Genomic DNA, 13,898 nt, shown 5'->3' with positions numbered 1-13,898 from the left:
CCCCCCCCCCATCTACCCAGCCACCTTCTCTGGCTTGTTCCAAACCGTGGGTGCAAGAACCAGGGGATTTGTGCTTCCACTGGCCACACAGGCCAGTCCCTGCATCCCTACAGATTTCTAGCTGCTTCCCAGACAAGTGGAAGTTCAGAGGCCAAGGGCAACTGTTGTCCTGAGAAGGCTGGAGAAGGCTAACTCCAGGATCATTCCCTGATGATGTTATCCTGGTCCCTCCATCATGGTTCTTGTGGCATGCTTTGCCTCCTGGCCGTGCAGGTCACCTGGAACTTACTTTCAGACATGCCAAAGTCCCAGGGGCTGGTGGGGTCTTTAACGGTCTGCGTTGGAGAGGGCATAATGAGCGGCTACACCAGGGTGATATTGTGTGTACCCAGCTCTTCTGCCTGAAGACTGTCACCTATTTCTCATGGGAGGCTCTTCAGGAGGAGCCTGGGCAGGTCCTGTCACCAGGGTAGGTGGGTGCCAGTGGTCACTGGGCTGGGACTGTGCAGCCAGGGCTTCTGTAGCAGATTCAGAGAGACCAGCCTCAGGGGGACCAGGGGATATAGATCACGCACTGTGGTGACATACGGAAGAGCTACAGGGAAGAGTCACAGGGCATTCTCTGTTTACTTCCAAACTGGCCCGTGTTTATCAGAGCCGGGCTGTGGGATCAGTTCCTCACCTGAATTTGCTGGCCACGTGGTCCATCCTCTGAGCTTTGACACATCCCTTCTTCCCTTCCTTGGGGTTCTTAATTGTCCTTTCCCCCGTGGAACACTGCCAAGCCCCTGAGCACAGCTCATACAAGGGACAATAGGCCCTTAGGAGCTGGAGTGACTCCAGCCTCAGAGCTAGGCAGACAAGCAGGCTCAGGCAGGGGGTTGCAGCTTAGGCTGCAAGAGGTTTTGGACCCAAAGCCACCAAAACCTCCACATGAAAGGATGGGAGGGCCGGTGGCTCCCTGCCCAACACAGATGACCTTTCTGTAATCCCTAACTATCCTAGCCAGCCACCTGCATGGCTGAAGGAGGCTTTGCAGAATCCCCTGTGGCTTCCTTGAAAAGCCCTTCAGTGACCCAGGTGACCCAGAGCCTTTCAGGCCTGTCCCAGCATGAGAGCCACTCACAAGTCCCAAGCCTTGCCAAGGTCTGTGTCTCGTTCTCCACAGTGAAGGGTTAAATGATCAGATGCACAGGAGTGTGTGGGGGAGGGAGCTCAGCTCCCTGCCTGGACATTGGAATCGGTTTTCCCTTTCTGTGCTTTCTGAAAGGTCTGTCCTGGCTCACCTTTGTATAGATCCACTCCTCTACAATCAGTCTTTAAAAGAATTCAGAGGGACCGTGGCGTACTTGTTAACACCCCTGGGTGCTGCCTAGTGTGCTCTGGATAAATGCTGCTAGGTCCTGCGCCTGGCTCTCTGCCACCTGTTGTGCCCCGTGGGAGTGTGTGATCTTCAGGCAAGATCCTCTATTTCACATCAGTCCTGATAGATTTGTTGACTCTTTATACACTGGACGTGCGTGTGCACACATACACACACACACACACACACACACACACACACACACACGTGTTCTGTGCTTTGAGGATACCACAGAGACTATAACAAAGGCCTTATGGCGCTGACATTTGACCACGGGGACAGGCAAGGGCCAGAGGTCAGAGACAGAAGGTCATGGGAGTTCACAGAGGAGCCAAGGGCAGGCTCTCCAAGGCAGCGCAAGCGTGGAAAGTTGAAAGACCTGAGAAGGCTGACTGCTTAAAGGTCCCTTAGACAGAAAGTTCCAGAATAATGAGGGGCCAGGATAGTGATGGAGAAGAGGTAAAAGGGATAAGAAGATGTGAAGGATGGCCTGTTTAAGTGGAGTGTGTGTTGAGAGTAAATGCTTACGGTTTCCCAGGGATGCAGACACTCTATTTTTGAAGCAGAAGACTAATACTAGCAGGCTTAGGGTGTGTGTGTATGTGTGTGTATGCGCGTGCTGTGCATGTGGGGGTGGGTACACATGGCTATGCAGGCGTGTAGAGGCCAGAGGTTGTATTCCAATGTCCTTTTTGAGACGTTGAGTCTCTCACTGAACCCGAAGCTCACATTTTCAGCTAGACTGGCTGGCCAGTGAGCTCCTGGGACCCAGCTGACTCCCCTGACTGAGGGCTGGTCTTATATAAGGCACCACCACGTGCAGCACGGCGGTCTCCATGCTTATGCTGCAAGCACCTTCTCAGCTGAGCCGTCTCCCTGCCCTGCTGTAGTTTTCTTAAGGTGGTTATGTAGAACTGGGAAGTTAGCACACACAGACACACACACACAAATACATATACACACAAACACACACATATGTACACATACACAAGCACATGCACATACACATACATACACATATACACATACACCTATAATACACAAACACACATACACATAAACACACAAACATACAGACATATACATACACACCTACATATACACAAACACACACATATACACATAAACACACAAACATACATACCCATACACATACAAACACACATACACACACATATACACTTACACACACACAAACACATACATATACATACACAAACACACATACATACACATATACACACATACACATATGTAAACAATCATACACGCACATACACCCCTGTACATACATACATACACATACACCCCTACACACACACACACACACACACACACACACACACACACACCAGATTTCTCCGGTACAGAAAGGTCTTGGGGCAGGACATTGCAATGACAAGTTCACAGAAGTGCCTGGGTTGGTCCACAGGAGAGATGACTCCAACTGTGGCAGAGCAGGAGAGCCTGTGAGAAGATTAAAAAGACAATTAATAGACGGGCTATCCAGATCGAGTTCACCGACAGCCAAGGCCATACAGAAAGACCGTGTCTGGAAAAACCATAAATACACACCAAGAAGACAAACTGACACGTGCACCTATTTTATACAGTATTTGGTGCTTGTTGGCAGTGGCCAGACAAGGGAGGGGTTTGGAGCAGGAATCTGTGTGGAATCGTTTTTTTTTGTTGTTGTTGTTGTTGTTGTTGTTTTTTGTTTTTATCCTAGGGGTGGGGCCTGCCAACTTCCTGAGGCCCCCTCAGCCTGTGTTAATTTAGCTGTTGCCTGTACAGTTACAGGCTGAGGAGTGTACACTCCCATTCTGCCTCCCCACAGAGGGCCTGTGCTCCTCCTCCAGCCCTGGGGACACCTCAAGAGCCCCATCATCCATCTTCTGAGTCCAGATAAAGTTTCTCACATCTGGACCCGGTGCCAGCCGCAGCAGTGCAGAAGCAGAAGGCGTTGCTCTCCCTCTTGAGGATAAAGCCTCTCTGTATCTGGTGCGCAGGCCAGGCCCTGTAGGTGGTTATCATTTTACTGCAAGCTAGACTAGCTGGTGGGCTGTGGTGCCTCAGGCAAAGGGAGAGGCTCCTGTGTGCTAACAGCATTATTGTTCTCTTGGAGTCAAGCAGCTAGGCCATGTGATTGGAGGTCGGAGAGCTGCTCACCCCTCAGGGTGGTGCTGGTGCCGGAGTGTGGAGTTGTTTCTCTGGCCACCTGCATCTGCCTGCCTACTTTTGTTGGTTTTGTTGTTAGTTTGTGTTCTGTTTTGTTTTTGTTGCTTTGTCAGGATGGCTCAGGCAGCTGGTCGTAGCTGAGAATGACTCTTACTGGGAATTTGTTTGGTGGGTTTTCTTCCTCCTTTTGTGACTTGTTAGGGTCTTCCCACCCTAGTCCCCAAAGCTCTAGGGTTACAGCAGGCCAGCCACCATGCCTAGTTTGTACTTTGGAGGTCACCTGACCTCGAGGTGTTCCTTTCTGCCTAAGGATTGAGCGCGTGCACTCCACAGCCTGGCCCTCAGAGGCTGCATCTGAGTCAGGATCGCTGGAAGTCAGGGCAGACACTGGCTACTCGAGGGCACAGTTACAGGATGGAATATCCTCCTCAGAAACGCAGAACTCACTGACTCTCCACATCAACTCCGATGCATTGCAGATTGCGTAGACTGAGAGGACCAGGCAGGCAGACACACAGACTGGGTGGACAGTCCTCTTACAGAATGTTGTAAGGTGTGCAGGGACATCAGGCAGGGTGTGGCTGAATGATTCTCTGTGGCAGAGGAAGGCATGGCTCTTTCACTCTTTTATTTAGATTTATTTATGTATTTATGTATTTTTGGTCTTTCAAGACAGGGTCTCTCTATGTAGCCCAGGCTCTTCTGGAACTCACTCTGTAGACCAGGCTGGCCTTGAATTCAAAGATCTGCCTGCTTCTGTCTCCTGAGTGCTGGGATTAAAGGCATGTGCTGCCACTACCTGGCTTTATTTTTTCATGGTTTTAGTTTAGGTTTTACGGAGCTGGGGGTTGCCTGTGGGCCTCGTGCACACTAAGCATGTGCTCTCCTGCAGAGCTGAGCTTCTGGCCTATTTGCTTTTAACTTGTTTGAGACAACACCTTGCTATGTCTGGTCCACTTTTACTTTTGACGTGTGTGTGTGTGTGTGTGTGTGTGTGTTTGTGTGTGTGTGTGTGTATGTGTACCTGTCTGTCCTTCTGTCCAGCCACCCACCTACCTACCTATCTATCTGAGACAGAGTCTTGTTATAGCCCTGGCTGGTCTGACCCTGCTATATAGACCAGGCTAGCCTTGACCCTAAAGGGATTCACCTGCCCCTAACTCTTAAGTGCTATGACTAAAAAGCATGTGCCATTAGACTTGGCGTATTTTTAAACTCCTAATACGTGTTTATTTACCATGTCTGTTTGTACATCGTGCATGTGTGGAAGTTAGAAGCCAAGGTGGGGGTCAGTTCTCTACTTCATCCATGGTGGGTCTCCTGGGCGTCAAACTCAGGTTATCAAGCTTGGCAGCAAGAGCCTTAACCTAACCCTCTGGGCCCTCTCTGTGGTGGGTCTTACATTTCATTCTGAGGTAGAGATTTCAAGTCTGGGCTGGACTTGAACGCTATAATGAATTTGCAGTCCTCTCGCCTCACAAAGCTAGGACTGCAGGTTGTGATGCCCAGGCCCCCACTTGTTTAACTTCTTGTTGTAGCTGCTGCTTAGAGTGCCCAAAAGGGCCCCGCTTCCACTCCCCACACCTCCAAAATCACAACTGTCAAGCTGTGCACTCTAAAATCTGTATGTTCTACTGTCAATGGTCCCTTCCGTGTGTTTTTATAAATGTGTGGGGAGAGCCTTGTTCATGGCCATATGCAGTGACTCTGGCCTGCATTTCCAGGTTAGAGAGATCTTGGGACCCAGGGACCCCAGCAGCCCTGGCCTCTTCTGTCCTAGCCTGTGCCGTTGTGTGTACCACCACACCACTGCTTTCCACCAGCCGTGCAAATAACAGTACCTAAACATCGGGTTCCTCCTATTGAAACCTCCTTTGCTGTGGCCTGTGGGGAACCAATATTGTCATAGATTAATTTCTTCTCAGTAAATTAACTGTGTGGGGCTCACTGCCCCATGTTCACATTCACCGAGCGGATCAAGAGAGAGGGAGGATTGTGACAAGCCAGGCTAACGAGCTTAGGAAGCCAAAGGGTCCTGTTGACCCTTTCTTCTGAGGCAGCCGGAACACAGAAAAAGCTCCTCTTTCCCAGCTGACCCAGGACAGGTGCCAAACTCAGCTCCAGTTGGCTGGCTCCAGTGCTCGACATGATCCCCAGCTCTGCTGGAGAGCCCGGGTCAGCTGCCTGTGAGCCAGAGCTGCCTCTGTCCAAGCCAAACACTGTGGCTGAGGGTGGGAGAGGGCACTGTGCTGGAACAAAGCAGCCCGGGGGTTCTGGGAGAGGTGAGCAAGGGTGGGAGCAGGAAAGCAACAGATGGTCCTGTCTGTGCCCTCCCCACCCCCGCCCCCACCCCCGGGGGCGGGGGGTGAGGGTGGAGAGGAGGACTCACTGTGGTTAAATGTTTGACTCAGCCGGATCTCCACAAGCTTCCAAAAGTTAAAAGTCTATGCAGCGAGCCCTCCTTTCTGCCCGCCCTCAATCCTCATAGATAGCCAGGTTCTTGTTTTTCTTCCTGCGTTTCTTTTTCTAAATATATATAGACACGTGTAGGTTTAGCCTTTCCCTCCTCCCACTCCCTCTGGTCTTCTGTGCTTCTTTTTCTTAAAGAGAATTACATGTATTTGTTTATTGAAGGGATTGGTGCATCTACACGCTCCTCCTCCCGCCATGGGGGTCCAGGGAGTGAACTCAGGTCATCCGGCTGGTGAAAAGCACCTTTGTCTGCTGAGCCATCTTGCTGGCACATTTTTTTTTCTTTTCTTTTCTTTCTTTCTTTTTTTTTTCAGACAGGGTTTCTCTGTGTAGCCCTGGCTCTCCTAGAACTCACTCTGTAGACCAGCTGGCCTTGAACTCAGAAATCCGCCTGCCTCTGCCTCCCAAGTGCTGGATTAAAGGTGTGCGCCACCACCGCCCGGCTACATTTTTTTTTTCTTATTTAAGAGAAATTATTTTTGACCAGCCTCCCTGATATTTGTTGCTAGCAGTACAGGTTGGCACAGCGACAGACTGACCACCCACTGGGCCCTCTCACAGGCAGCAGGAGACTGTGCCACATTGGGCATAGAGTTTGATCATAGGAGACCTCAAAGCCTGCCCCCACAGTGACACCCTTCCTCCAACAAGGCCACAACCCCTATAGTGCCACTCCCTGAGCCAAGGATTCAAACAAAAATGTCTGTGGGGGGCCATTCCTATTCAAACCACCACAGCTTCTGAGTTTCTCCCCTCTTCTAACACAGATGGGGGCAGCCACAACATCCCCAACTCCCAGCTTCCTAGTCTGGTCTCTGGAGCCAACAGTCCCCCCTCCAGTCCCACCGGACACAACTGGGAGATGAATTATCAAGAGGCAGCAATCTACCTCCAGGTGAGTGTCTCTGGGTTGGTGCATGGAGATGGGCACTGGCGGCCTGAGTGAGGGGGAGGGGAGATGGGCACTGGCGGCCCGAGTGAGGGGGAGGGGCGTGCTCAGCTTAGAAACATGCCTGTTGTCTTCATGGTTGCCCCTGCTCCAGACTAGAAGTGGGGGTGGGGGGTAGGGGGGTGGAGAGTGGTGGGGGGTAACTCACCTGGTTGTGCCATAGGGCTTGTGTGCGGGGGTGGGGGGGCGCCTTCCTCTGAGCCCCATTTGTGGCTGTTTCTGCCCTAGGTTCCCAGTCTGTCCCTTCTGTCTTCCAGGACCACACACACAGACCCAGTCAGTCCTTAGGGGACATTTTGCCTGCCTCGTACTATAGCAAAGGGTTGCTCATGCAGTGAGTGGTCTGGTCTCCTCATGTGCCTTGTTGCTGCTGTCCAGTCTGATAGTTCATGGCTGTTTGGGGGAAGGTTTCAGTTTTGTTTTTTTGAGAAAGGGCCACTTTATGTACTCTGAAACTCACAGGGATTCTCCTGCCTCTGCCTTCTAAGTGTTAGGATCAAAGGTGTGTGCTACCATGGCTGGTAGTGTTTAGAGTTTTTTTTTTTTAAAGCAATACTTTTCTTTAAAACTATTAAAGTTTGTTAACATAAATTCAGATAGTCTCAGGCAACATAATTTTCTCCCTTTTGTTTAAGAAACCGGTCTCGCTGTGTAGCCCTGGCTGCTCTGAAACTTGTTATGTAGACCAGGCTAGCCTCAATCTCACAGAGCCCTGTCTGCCTCAAGAGTGCTGGGATTTCAAGTGTGCACCCACCTCCTGCAGCCATTCTGGGGAAGGGCCGGTCCTGGTGTATGTGGGATGCAGGCCCTGGGTGCATCAAGGGTGGCTGCTGCCAGTGCCGCCTTCTGCTCTTACCATTGCCTATTAACTTTCTTGCTCACCCTGGGAAACCATGAGTGTAGAGGTTCTGTGCCCTGGAGACTTGAACCCCAGAGAGCAGAGGCCAGGGGTGGGCGGGCGGTCTGGACACAAGCCCAGAGCTCTCTTTGGGAGTTGAGTTAGATCCTATGATGTGGATGCTCAGCCTGTCTTTGGTGGGTAGAGACAAACGCCCCCTACCGGCCATCCCTTGGGTGGTTATGGATCCTGAAGTTGGGAGCTGAGCCTCCTATCAGTCTGTCTCTAGCCACACCTTCTTCCCTAGCTGTTGGTTGGAGAAATTGCACAAGAACTGCATATTTTTAGTAATTTAAAGCAGAAGCTTCCAGCCTTCTGGGCCTCCAAGGCTGCCGTGAGATGGTGGGAGACGCCATCCTGTTCAGACCACAGGGCTCTTCTGCGGCCTCCCCTGGGCACGACCTGCCTCTGCTTCCTCTGTCTGGCCTGTGGTTTGTCTTCAGTTCCCATTCCTGACAAGGGCAGCAGCATGTGGCTCTCGAGAAGGGACTGAATCTCCCGTCAGCTATGGCTGGAGAAGGGGAAGGGGAAGAGGGTCATGGGGAAGGCAGGGTGGTCCCCCAATGTGATTGTTTTCTCACTGCATTCCCAGATGTGGAGATCTGTTTCACTCTTTTCTCTGGGAGGTTGAGTCTCTGAGGTGTGAGTGAGTGAGGTGCCAGTCTCTGTACTGTGGCATTTGTGGTGCATTATTCCTCATGGGGCAGGGGGTGGCTGTTCTGTGTGTCACAGAACACTGAGGGGCGTCCTGGAGTCTGTGCAAGGTGAAATTGGGGTGCTGCAGTCTCCCACTTAAAAAAACCCTAAGCACGGAGCTAAGTGTACACAGAGTGCAACAGAGGTTCTGCTGGGCAGGGCTGTGCACTCTAGGAGTCCCACTGGGAATAGCTCTTCCCATGTGATACTGTCACTCAACATCCTGGAGCCACTGTTTGGTGTACTGGCCATCAGAATCCTGGCATAAGTTCCCCTTTCTTTAAACTCTGGGAAATCTCCAGCCTTGAACTCTTCACCATTGTGGTGGAAGGCAAGGAACTTGACCGTGCCCACAGAGAAGCCTGAGGAAGCCTGGCCCAGGCTGCTAGTTTGGCTTATGCGTAGACTCTTTACTTCAAGCCTAAGAATTCATCATCCCCTGTAAGGATCAGACATTTCTCCGAGCTCTCCTGGTTCATCAGATTTAAGCAGCAGTTCCTGATCCATCAGCAGGCAGAGGCGGGGCTAACGTGTCTATGGCCTGAGCCCTGTGTGACCCTCTGTGACCTGCCTCACTTTCTGCCCCACCGCCTCCCAGGCACCTCTGGGCTCGAGTGCTCAGGCTATCCTGTCTTTGTAGGAAGGTCAGAACAACGACAAGTTCTTCACCCACCCCAGGGATGCCAGAGCACTGGCGGCCTACCTCTTCGTACACAACCACTTCTTCTACATGATGGAGCTGCTCACGGCCCTGCTCCTGCTGCTGCTGTCGCTGTGCGAGTCCCCCGCTGTCCCCGTGCTCAAGCTACACACTTACGTGAGTGCCCTGGGAAAGGGAGCCATGATGCCCCATCAGTGATGTCTCGGGACCTAGCGCAGAACATTCCAGAGGCACAGAGAGGAGGTGCAGCTGCTCTCAGCTGGAGAGCGTGCTCTTCTCTGTCCCAGTGACTCTGTGAACAGGCTGGGGCCTTGCAGAGCTCACTCAGGCCTGTCTCACTGGGCTACCGTGGTCAGGCCTGGGAGAGGCAAGGCCCTTGTGGCTGTAGGTGAAGCCCATCGTGGGTCTTCCTGGAGTCACTGTCCTTCCATCCTATAGGGTAGCACTGCTACGAAGGTTGGCAGGTCATAATCCTTCGTTTTAGAAGAAATTAGTTATGATTAGAATGTGTGTGCGAGCGTGTGTGTGTGTGTGTGTGTGTGTGTGTGTGTGTGTGTTTAATGACAGTCTCTGTGTGTATCTGTGAGTATGGGTGTCTGAGTATGTGTCTGTGGGTCTGTATGTGTCTGTATGTCTATGTGTGTGTGTATGAGTGTATCTGTGTGTAAGTGTCTGTGTGAGTATCTCTGTGTGTGAGTGTGAGTGTCTGAGTATGTGTCTGTGGGTTTGTGTGTGTCTGTATGTCTATGTGTGTGTCTATGAGTATTTGTGACTGTATCTGTGTGTGTCTGTTTGTGTGTCTGTGTTGAGTGTCCATGTGAGTATATCTGTGTATGTGAGTGTCTGTGTATATCTATGTGCGTGTCCATGTGAGTGTGTATGTACATGTCTGTGTGTCTGTGTGTACGTGTGTGTGTGTGCCTGCACTCATGCCATGGCATATATACAGGCTCTCTTTCTGTCTGTATATAGGTTCAGGGCATGGAATGCCAGTGTCTTTACCCACTGAGCCAGCCCCAGCCCTCGCAGCCAGCTTAGATGTAGATGACAGTTATGTTTGGCGTATTTCACCTTCTTTTTGTTTTTATTTCTTGGGTGCCTTTTGTATAAGTACTGCACAGTTCTCCCCAGAACAAGACTTTTTTTTCTCTTAGAGCCTCAGACTCCTTCCTTCCTAACTTTATACTATGTGGGCCTGCATTTCTATCTCTTGAATGTCAGGTTTATTCTTAGCTGTCTGGGAAAAGCTCTGTCTCCAAGCCTTGTCTGGCATCCTGAGGTTTGGTAGGTGTGTGTGTGTGTGTGTGTGTGTGTGTGTGTGTGTCTGTGTGTCTGTGTGTCTGTGTGTCTGTGTCTGTATACACACACTTGAGCGCCTTGGGAGAAGTCCCAGGAGAGGGGAGGTGCCATGGATGGATGGTCTCCCTGAAGACAGTTTTCACCTCTGTGGCTGTAGGTCCACGCCACCCTGGAGCTGTTCGCCCTCATGGTGGTTGTATTTGAACTCTGCATGAAATTGCGGTGGCTGGGCTTCCACACATTTGTCCAGCACAAACGCACCATGGTCAAGGTAATATATCTATCTGTCCATCCCATCTCGGGTTCCTGTCACATCTGTATCTACGGCTCCATTTAAAGTCCCCTTGGCCCCGGTGTACGCTCCGGGGTATAGCCCTGTGAGATGATTTGCATATGCCAGGAACCTATAGGGTCACATGGGGCCAAGTGCCCTGGCCTCCTTCTTCCACATCCCCAAATGAGCAGAGCTGGAATGAGCTGAGTCCCGAAGAGCTTCCTGGTTCCATGAGGTTGTCAGGAGAACATCGGTGGGCACCTGTGATGGTGCTTCACTGTCAAAAGGACCCGCACAGCAACTTCATCTCAGGCTACGCATCTGTCCTGGCTGCAGGAGGGCTCACTCACTGTTACTGTTGAGAGAGACAGAAATGGAAGGAGCCCTGCTGGTCCCTGCTCTGTCCCTGCTCATCAGCGTCTGCTCTGTACATTGGAGGCTGGGTCAGGGAGCTAACCATGTCCTGACCTGTCATCCCCAGACATCCGTCCTGGTGGTGCAGTTCATCGAGGCCATTGTGGTGCTAGTGCGGCAGACGTCCCACGTGCGGGTGACCCGGGCACTACGCTGCATTTTCCTAGTGGACTGCCGCTATTGTGGTGGTGTGCGGCGGTAAGGCCTGGGGCTGGGTAGGCATTTCTAGGGAGTGCAGCCCTCCCCAGTCTGTCCTCCCCAGTCTGGCCCAGGGCTCTCCCCTGTCTGAGCATGTCATCTCTCCAGCCCTCTAACAGTAGCTTCAGGCAGACTTCTCAGCCCTGTCCCGCAGGCTCCTCCTACCCAGTTCAGAGCCCTGAGCCCAGAGCTAACCCAACCCAGAATTAAACCTATCCTTGGAGACTTCATCTGGTTACTTGGCCAGGAACCTGTTGATGGCAGGGAATTGATTCTTTGTACCCAAAGCTAGAAACTGTCCTGGGACTGGGTGGCTTAGTACATGTATGTGCATGCCCCTCCTTCCTGTGGAAGATGACCTTGGTCCCTCAGTTGATGTAGCCTCCTGCCATGCCTTCCCACTTGAGGGAATGTTACCTGGTGGAGATGGCTGCACATGTGCTCATGTGCACTCGAGCCCATGTGCACGCACGCACATGTGCACATGCACATGCCTAGACACACGCATATTCTGTTTTTGTCTCTGTCAACCTGCTGAGTGGAGGCCTCGGGTACATTAGGACTAAGCTAAGCACGGTGCCCTCCTTGGTCAGTAGGTCAAGTATACCAGATGCATCCCCACCAGCCCATTCCTCCCACCTCAGAGCGTAGATCAGCCCTCCCACCCCTGCTTCCCCTCAGCTGGCCATCTTTCTCCCCAGCAACCTGCGGCAGATCTTCCAGTCGCTGCCACCCTTCATGGACATTCTCCTGTTGCTGCTCTTCTTCATGATCATCTTCGCCATCCTCGGTGAGTGACCGCATCCTGCCAGTCAGTCTCAAGGCACCATAGGCTGAGAAGGCAGCAAGCCCAGTGCTTCTCACTACATCCCCACGTGGTAGAGGGGCCAGGGTAGCTGGGTCTCACTGTGTAGCCCAGGCTAGCTTAGAACCCTTGAATGTCTTGCCTCTGTCTTCTAAGGAAGGAATAACATCCCTACCCAAAGCCTGGCTTGCCTGGCCTTTTGCATGATTGGCTGCCATGTCCTCATTGCAGAGACACTCTATCAGCAGCCTCCATCTATGATCCAGCCCACAGATGGGATTTATTTAGTTTGAAAACCTCTAACCATCAGCTTAAAATTCAATCTTATGCAATAATAATAATAATAATAACAACAACAACAACAACAACAGACTTCCAGCTCTTTTAAAGAATAGATCTGGCAGAGCCAACACGTGTTGCTAGGTGTCAGCAGGCTTGCATACAGTGGCATGACCCCCATTAGCCAGCACATGTGTTCTCCAGAGCCCTGCAGTCCTCACTGAACCCTAGTGCTCTCCCCGAGCCTTACCCCTGGCTCTGTTTCTGTTCTAACTCTACTCTGGGTTTTGTTTGTTTGTTTGTTTGTTTGTTTGTTTTTACCACATTCTAGGTTTCTACTTATTCTCCACGAACCCTTCCGACCCTGTAAGTAATGAGCTCTTGGGCCCTTGTCTATGGAAGACCCAGGCCATGTTAATAAGGGCACCACCCTACCTAGTTCCCAAGAGTCCCCATCCCTCAGACCTGAGCCACCGCTTTCCCTAAGAGCCGAGGGGACACCCCCTTTGCTGTTCTTGTGGGAGCAGCTTCCAGCATCAGGTTTGGAACATTGGGGCATTTTAGCAGAGAGTGGAGGAGGGGGGCTCCTTACAGGGACATGTGACACCCTGGGAGACTCCATCCCTCCCTTAGTTGGTAGCCCGCTCCTTCCGTCAGCACAGGCTCAGAAAGCGCAGGCTCCCGTGTGCACTGCACCTCTGCCTGATGCCCCTTGCATTCCGAGGTGGGAGGGGGAGAGGCGCTCTGGAGGAAACTGTCCAGACCTGGCAACACATTCCCACCCTTTCCTTGCAGTACTTCAGCACCCTGGAGAACAGCATTGTCAACCTGTTCGTTCTCCTGACCACAGCCAAGTAAGTCTGGGGTCACTCCCACCACTGACCTCTGTCCCTACTCCAGCCCAGGGATGTCCATCTCCCCCCTCCTTCCCTGCACCCCGGCTGAGTGAAGGGAAGGGGGCTGTCTGGGAGTGGGGAGGAGCAGCTGTCCCTCGCAAGGTGCATCCGTAGAGGCTAAGGTGACCCTGCCACACACACAGCTTTCCGGACGTCATGATGCCCTCCTACTCCCGGAACCCCTGGTCCTGCGTCTTCTTCATTGTGTACCTCTCCATCGAGCTGTACTTCATCATGAACCTGGTGAGTGTCCCTTATGGCTCCACTGCAGCAGTGGGCCCCTCAGATGGAGACGTGGGGACACCAAGTAGGCATGTCCCAGGTCCACAGATGGGTGTGGCACCTCACAGAATGCTGTGAGAATGGCCGGGGTCTCCGGCTCTGTGCCACCACTTTGTAGATGGTGCTGGATCTTTCCTGCCTCACAGTGAAGATTTTGCCCTAATGGAGCCAGCCAGGCTCCGTGCAGAGAGAATGGTACACAGATCCAGCGCCTGCCTTGCTGTGGTTCTGTTA

The 13,898-nt window shown here is 52.0% G+C and overlaps 1 protein-coding gene across 3 annotated transcripts in view; it reads left to right on the top strand.

Annotated features, from left to right (window-relative positions):
* The window catches only part of Tpcn1 (two pore segment channel 1), a 53,851-nt gene that overhangs the window by 21,029 nt on the left and 18,924 nt on the right, over nt 1-13,898 (top strand). For all 3 annotated transcript variants that reach the window (XM_031337663.1, XM_031337666.1, XM_031337665.1), the window contains 8 exons: nt 6,781-6,908; nt 9,197-9,373; nt 10,674-10,787; nt 11,272-11,402; nt 12,104-12,192; nt 12,818-12,852; nt 13,282-13,340; nt 13,526-13,625. In XM_031337663.1, coding sequence (XP_031193523.1) covers nt 6,781-6,908; nt 9,197-9,373; nt 10,674-10,787; nt 11,272-11,402; nt 12,104-12,192; nt 12,818-12,852; nt 13,282-13,340; nt 13,526-13,625 — 833 coding nt within the window. The remainder of the gene's footprint in view (nt 1-6,780; nt 6,909-9,196; nt 9,374-10,673; nt 10,788-11,271; nt 11,403-12,103; nt 12,193-12,817; nt 12,853-13,281; nt 13,341-13,525; nt 13,626-13,898) is intronic.

This window comes from Mastomys coucha, unplaced genomic scaffold (assembly GCF_008632895.1).
Source record: "Mastomys coucha isolate ucsf_1 unplaced genomic scaffold, UCSF_Mcou_1 pScaffold22, whole genome shotgun sequence".
Lineage (NCBI taxonomy): Eukaryota > Metazoa > Chordata > Mammalia > Rodentia > Muridae > Mastomys > Mastomys coucha.
The sequence above is the reverse complement of the archived record's forward strand: the minus strand, read 5'-3'. Positions and strand labels throughout refer to the sequence as shown.